General features: G+C 47.9%; 1 protein-coding gene across 1 annotated transcript in view; it reads left to right on the top strand.

Annotated features, from left to right (window-relative positions):
- plxna2 (plexin A2) overlaps window positions 1–7,500 on the top strand; it is a gene marked incomplete at both ends in the record, with an annotated part of 153,726 nt that overhangs the window by 82,767 nt on the left and 63,459 nt on the right. The window contains 2 exons of the mRNA XM_080015780.1: window positions 850–973; window positions 4,495–4,648. Of these exons, the coding sequence (XP_079871906.1) occupies window positions 850–973; window positions 4,495–4,648 (278 nt within the window). The remainder of the gene's footprint in view (window positions 1–849; window positions 974–4,494; window positions 4,649–7,500) is intronic.

Raw genomic sequence — 7,500 nt, 5'->3', positions numbered from 1 at the left:
CGCGCGCGGCGGCGGCGGCCAAGAGGAGGGACGCGACAGGGCTGTGTGGCAGCGTCTGGCCTGCCGAGGGCCAATTAAGAGGCTGAGCAGCCCCAGACAGCCAGCCAGCCCTAGTTAGCCGGGAGCCGCTCCAAGATGGCCGCTTCCAGGGGAAGGGGAGAGGAGAGGGAGCGGGAGCATTCTGAGAAGAGAGCGAGAGAGAGAGATTTCCTTTTTCGTTTTCCCCCTGGTTTTAATGAGGGACCGGGGGTCAGAGCGCCGGGGCGGGCGGGCGTCCCTTCACGAGCCCGCCCGCCACCTCGGTCGCAGACTAGCTGCGTCTACGCTTTAATCAGACCTCGGAGGCCGGATCGCGTCCACGTTAATTCTCCAAACCCTTCTCCGGGAATGTAGTTCCCCGGAGGCCTCGGTCAACGCCCACGTGCGCAGCACTACTCGCCGTCTGGGTTCTTGCCCGTCACCGTCGACGCCGCCGACGACGGCGTTGAATAATGCGAGTCTCAAAATGAACGAGTGAGTTGAGTTGATGGGTAAACTAAGGCGTTTTTTCCCTCTGCAGCAGCGTTCCATTCCAATTAACCCCCCCCCCCCCCACACACACACACACACACACACTCCTAAATCCCTCCATTTCTCTCCCCCTACTTCTGCTTTGGCGTCTAAATGTCGTATTACAACAGTGTCAATCCTGGAGCTATGAGCTACGCCGCTCCATCCTAGAATCTCCTGCCCTCCCATACCTTCTGTACTCAGTTTTGGCCGATTTCTCTTACGACACCGGAAAGCATTTTGGTTCCGGTGACCCCTGGGTGACCCCCCACCCCCGTTCTCTCTCTCTTTCTCTCTCAGGTGTTCCCAGAGGAGCCGGTGCGAGCGAGCGGACGAGCCGTACCGCTTCGCGGCCTCGCTGTACCAGTGCGTGACAGCCACCGTGCACCCGGACAGCATCGCCGTGTCGGAGCCCAGCGTGCCCGTGAGTAGATTACTCCTACGCACACGCACACGCACAAGCACATGCACGCATGCACACACACACACACACACACAATTAATTTCTAGCCATTAATTGCATTTAAAGCCATTATTTACCATCTCCATGCCGCCCACTCTTATTTTGGAGGCAGGGTTAGCGTAGCCATTCACACAGCGGCGGTTCCTCTCCGACATTAATGTAAACATTAGTTGGGGAAGTTGATGAGAGTTCTGCACCATGTGGGCGTTTCGCTGCACATATGCTAGCCCGGCCAATGTGCGTGCCAAGATGTGTGTGTGTGTGTGTGTGTGTGTGTGTGTGTGTGTGTGTGTGTGTGTGTGTGTGTGTGTGTGTGTGTGGGTGTGTGTAGGCGTGTATGTAGGCGTGTGCGGAGGTGGTGGAAGAGTTGTCGGAGCACAGCACACAAGTACAATGTGGCGCTTCCGCCTGAACCGGAGTGTTAAAAGAAAAATGTCAGAGTGCATCTTTAAAAAGACTCTGGACTGCTTGCTTGTCTAAGTTGTGTTTAATGATCTTCACGTGCAAACACGCGGAGGCACACACACCCACACACACACACACACACACCCACACACACACACACACACACACCAACATACACACACACACACACACACACACACATAATAAAAGCAATAAAATAAAAGCAAGGATCCATAGCGGCCAAGACTGAGATCCTTCTCCCTCACATGGTGCCTCAAACTCAGCATCAACCTCAACAACACCGAGAGTGTCACCCACAGTATCACCCTCACTCCCAACCACAGTATCACCCTCACTTTCATCCTTAGTATCACCCTCGTTCTCAACCTCAATATCACCCTCACTCTCATCCTCAGTATCACCCTCCCTTTCATCCTTAGTATCACCCTCATTCTCAACCTCAATATCACCCTCACTCTCATCCTCAGTATCACCCTCCCTTTCATCCTTAGTATCACCCTCATTCTCAACCTCAATATCACCCTCACTCTCATCCTCAGTATCACCCTCCCTTTCATCCTCAGTATCACCCTCCCTTTCATCCTCAGTATCACCCTCCCTTTCACCCTCAGTATCACCCTCAATCTCAACCACAGTATCACCCTGACTTTTAAACTCAGTATCAACCTCACTCTCATCCTCGGTATCACCCTCAATATCACCCTCACTCTCATCCTTGGTATCATCCTCAATATCACCCTCACTCTCATCCTCGGTATCACCCTCAATATCAACCTCACTCTCATCCTTGGTATCACCCTCACTCTCATCCTCAGTACCACCCTCAATATCACCCTCACTCTCATCCTCAGTATCACCCTCAATATCACCCTCACTCTCATCCTCAGTATCACCCTCAATATCAACCTCACTCTCATCCTTGGTATCATCCTCAATATCAACCTCACTCTCATCCTTGGTATCACCCTCGCTCTCATCCTCGGTATCCCCCTCAGTATCACCCTCAATATCAACCTCATCCTCAGTATCACCCTCAATATCAACCTCACTCTTATCCTCTGTATCATCCTCAGTATCACCCTCACTCTTATCCTCTGTATCACCCTCAATATCACCCTCGCTCTCATCCTCAGTACCACCCTCAATATCACCCTCGCTCTCATCCTGGTTATCACCCTCACTCTCATCCTCAGTATCACTCTCACCCTCACTCTCATCCTCGGTATCACCCTCAATATCACCCTCGCTCTCATCCTGGTTGTCACCCTCGCTCTCATCCGCAGTGTCACCCTCACTCTCACCCTCAGTATCATTCACAACCTCAGTATTACCCTCGCTATCCCTCTCAACCACAACAGGGTCAGCCTCTTCCACGGCTACGCGCTAGATTATATCCATGACAACAGCAGCCTCTTCAGAACGGGCGCCGCAAGAGACGGAGAAACACTAAGAAAAACAATCAAATTAGCGTTATTAAAACTCTGACACCAATTAGGCCGACTGCGGCTGCCAGCCTCTGAAAACACATCAGCGGGGACCGGAGAAAACAAAAAGCGCAACAGATCAACACGCGCACACACGCGCGCGCGCGCACACACACACACACAAACACACACACGCACACACACACGAGCGAAGCGCGAGCGAGTGGGCTCTTCGGTGCCCGTGTGGATACTTGTGTTTGTGTGTTGCAGTGTCTCCGCTGAGCCACGAGGGCTAATTAGCGACAGAGGTTGCGCGGAGAATTCCCGTTCCCCTTTGTTCTCGGGGAACAGAAGGACATTGATGCCGCTGATCATTCCATTTTATGCGCGTTTGTTCCCTTTGCGCCTGACGACATCCAAAGGTGGCACCTCGGCGACAACAGGCGACGGGAGGCAGAAGGCTGCGCAGCCATGCCAGCGTCCTGTTGGACCGGCCTCGCCCGCCGCGCGGCCCCCGCGAAGCGTTTAGCGCCCGGCGAGCTCAAGCAAAACTGGGAAACTTCAAACTTTAGTCTTCAAAACCCTACGGCCCGAGAGCAACGGCTAATGGGGCCAGCGCTGTGAAATAACCACGGCGGTAATTACACAGGGCCGCCGCCGAGGCCGGATCACTCACTCGCACGCGCTCGCACATACACACAATCCCACACACATACACACACACACACCGCGCAGAGAAGAAAAACTACATTTATTTATAGGGCAAGCTGACAAACACTCCAGAGGATGACTTCAATTGCCTGAGAGTGTGTGTGTGTGTGTGTGTGTGTGTGTGTGTGTGTGTGTGTGTGTGTGTGTGTGTGGGGTGGGGGTGGGGGGGGGGGTGTTTCTAACACTCTCTCCGTGTTCCCGTGAATAAACAAGAAATAGAGTTTGTCAAGTGGACGTTTTGTTTTTTTTTCTCCCAATTTCCCCTCGAGATCATGATGTCATCTTCACCTCTAAAAAAAAAAACCCCCAACAAAAATAAACCTGCAAAACCCTTTTTTATTTTTTGTTATTTTCATGAGTCATATTGCATTAGACTATGAGATATTCTGGCCAATAATTTTGGCGTTTATTTGACCGATCCTTAACTTTTTAACTATGACAATTTTTTTTTTAAATGTATTTTTTTTTTAAATGTAATTATTTTTTCATTCGATCCCCCCCCAAAAAAATAATTAACCCATTGTGTTGAGGGCGCCACAAAAATAAAACAAACAGACTTAAATTGACTATAATTTAGAACGAGTACAAATTAACTTAACCAGACTATCATTTCCTTTTGATTTCCTTACTGTAGTTTCCTTTTATTTTATTGTACTTTCTTCATTAAACTGTCGTTTTAAAGAAAAAAAAGAGGAAAAACGAAATTGATGAACAAAACAATAAATAAAATAAAACCCATTGGGATAAAGCGCTACAAATAAAACGGACATCAATTGACTATCATTTAAATACATTTATTCAACTCGACAATAATTTCTATTTTTCTTGTAGTTTCACGTGTGCATCGTAATTTTCCGGCCCCTTTTCTCTCGCTCAAGTCGACCATTCTCTCTCCTCCGCTCCTCCGCTCCGTCCGTGCAGCTGCTGGTGAGGGTGAGCAACGTTCCGGACCTTTCGGCCGGCATCACCTGCTCCTTCGGCAACCTGACGGAGGTGGAGGCTCAGGTCACCGGGAACCAGATCCTCTGCGTGTCGCCCGCTGCCAAGGATGTCCCCGTCATACCCATCGACCAAGGTATGGGAAAACACACACAAACACACACACACACACACACACACACACACACACACACACACACACACACACACACACATACATACACACACACTATGTGCTATGGGGGGAATTCTGTGTCGTAAATATATACTATAATAAAATACATATAAATACAAATGAAACGTATCAAATCAATGATGTATTATTTGTGCTGCGTAAACCAATTTACAAATAAATGGGTGGATGCACCGGTGGGAGCCGATCCGGAAGTGAAGTATTGGTGGACAGAGAAATATATTTATGTTTCTGTTTCTTTTTAGTTTTTTTTTTTTTTTTTGCATTCAAAGATGTTATAATAATAAAAATTATTTTATTAAAATTTTTGTTTTATTTTTAATTTGTCTTCAATTGTATTTTCTTTTTTTCTTTGATTTATTCATCTTGCCTTATTTGTATTTGTATTTATTGTAAGATTTACATATGTAATATATATATATATATATACTGTATATACTGTACCTTATATATATTTGTGAATTGTAACAGAATTCCTTCCATACCATGTCACACACATTATAAACACACACTCCTTGTTAACAAACACCTGATCAGGTCAATGAAAGTGAAGTGAATATTTCACTGGATCTGAAGGGCTGTAAGGCCTCTGGACGGCTCTCTCTCCATTTTGTTTTTCTCTCTCTTTCCACTATCGGGCTCAATGTTAATGAGCACAAAGACACACACACACGCACACAGACACTATACCGTTATTGATCCAGGGCTCCTCCGTGCGCTTGCTCCCCATAACAAGCTCCCACCGACCCAGTACCGGGTCCCGCGGTGTGGGGTGTGCCCCGCCTGAAGCCCGGGCTGATTAGGGGCTGATGGAGGGATCAGGGCCAATCCGCATTACAGGCCCTCGGGCTAATGAACGAAGGGGTCCTAGCTGCTGCCTGGTAGCGGGTAGGGAGCAATTTAGCGGCGTGGAGGTGTGTATGGAAAGTTGATATGTGGGAAAAGCGGCTTCGTCCGGCTCACTTGTTTTCAGTTTCACCTTTAGAGAACATTCACCAGTAAAATCTATCTATCCATCTACCTATCTATCCATCTACCTATCGATCTATCTATCTATCTATCTATCTATCTATCTATCTATCTATCTATCTATCTATCTATCTATCTATCTATCTATCTATCTATCTATCTATCTATCTATCTATCTATCTATCTATCCATCTATCCATCCACCCCTCCATCTATCCATCTCTCCACCTCTCTATCTATGTGAATAATACATCATGTGCAGTCTGTGTGGCCTCGGCGTTCTTCCCGGTGAGTAAATGACAGCCATGTTTGCCCAGAGCTCCCACGGGTGGAGCTGGTGCATTACGGGTCCAATATGAACGCCCCCCGCCGCCCACCCTCCACCCCCAGGTAAATGTCAGCCAACCCCCCCCACACACACACACCTCCCCTCCCTCCAGTTACACCTCCATATTTTCATTGCCTCCCCACACACACACACACACACACACACACACACACACACACACACACACACACACACACACACACACACCCACACACAAAAACAAACCCCCTCTCTCTATTCCACCCTGCCTCCCTCTCCCTCATGTCGAGCCCTTTTTTTTCTCACTCACCCATCACTCTGTTTTACCACTCCTCCTCCTCCACCTTCCAGAGAGGAATAGAGGAGGGGAAAAGGAGGAGGAGGAGGAGGAGGAGGAGAAAAAGAGAAGAGTAGAGGAAAGGAAAGGAGAGGAAACAAAGTGGGCAAGGAAAGAAGAGGAGGGGGAGAGGAGGGGAAAGAGTTAAATATAGCCAGATTAATAGAGACGAGAGGATAAAAAGGAAAAGAGCGTAAAGGAGACTGCAAGCTATCTGTTGTTTCGTTTGAGGAAAAAAATACAATTAAATTAGGTTTTGTACATTTTGAAAAATACCGTTGAATAAGTGTTTGATACTTTCAATCAAATTAAAAAATATTTAAAAAACGCCAACAAAATCGGTACCCTTTGCGGCCACTGGGGCGCTGGCCTTCTCAAGGCCTTCTGCCAACGCTGCTCTCCGGTGACCGCAAAGGTCTCAAAAACAAAAAAAAAAAAAAAGTTTGAAAAAGAAGGAGAGAGATGATGGGTTGTAGTAACTCACACCGCCGTTGTTTTGCCAATTCCGCGCGAGACGGAACGCGTCGGCTCAGCCGCAGCCTTTCCTGGGTGAGCGGCTTTTTGTGCGAAGCGCTCGGAATTACCACCAACAGGTGTTGCGAGGAGAACGGAGCGGGAAGGGTCAGTCGAGCCTCCCACACACTGGATGTCATCTGGGCCTCACACACACAAGCACACACACACACACACACACACACACACACACACACACACACACACACACACAGTCCTGTATTCTTACCAAGCGAGGGAGAGTGTTCTTTATGCAAAGCACAGCCAGTACTCTTTTCGGCAAAATTCAAGGCGGAAAATGGATCCATGACGCAGCTTCGTCCATCATATAAAAATTTTCTCTTCTGCCTTTTTTAACACCGCCCTTCAAGATGCACCCCGCCTCCTGGCCATTGGTTAGTATGGAACCCAGCCCCCCCTAAAAAAAACAAAAACAGGATTATTTCATATAATATTCTTAAAGGAAAACTCTGGAGTTAAAGGACAGGTGTGGTATTTTTTTGCCTACATTTCATGGAGCGTCCGCCAAAGAACATGACCGGGATGGCCCCCGTTGTCAAACAACCAGTTGACAAGATTCTGATGCCGGTCACTCAGTTTGGCTGTTTTATAATGAGGTTAAGATGAGATAAGAGCTGAATCTGTAGATAAATAAGAACACTACAAAAT

The sequence above is a fragment of the Zeus faber genome (genome assembly GCF_960531495.2).
Source record: "Zeus faber genome assembly, chromosome: 15".
NCBI classification, from domain to species: Eukaryota; Metazoa; Chordata; class Actinopteri; order Zeiformes; family Zeidae; genus Zeus; species Zeus faber.
Note: the sequence above shows the minus strand (reverse complement) of the source record. Positions and strands in the feature narration are given on the sequence as shown.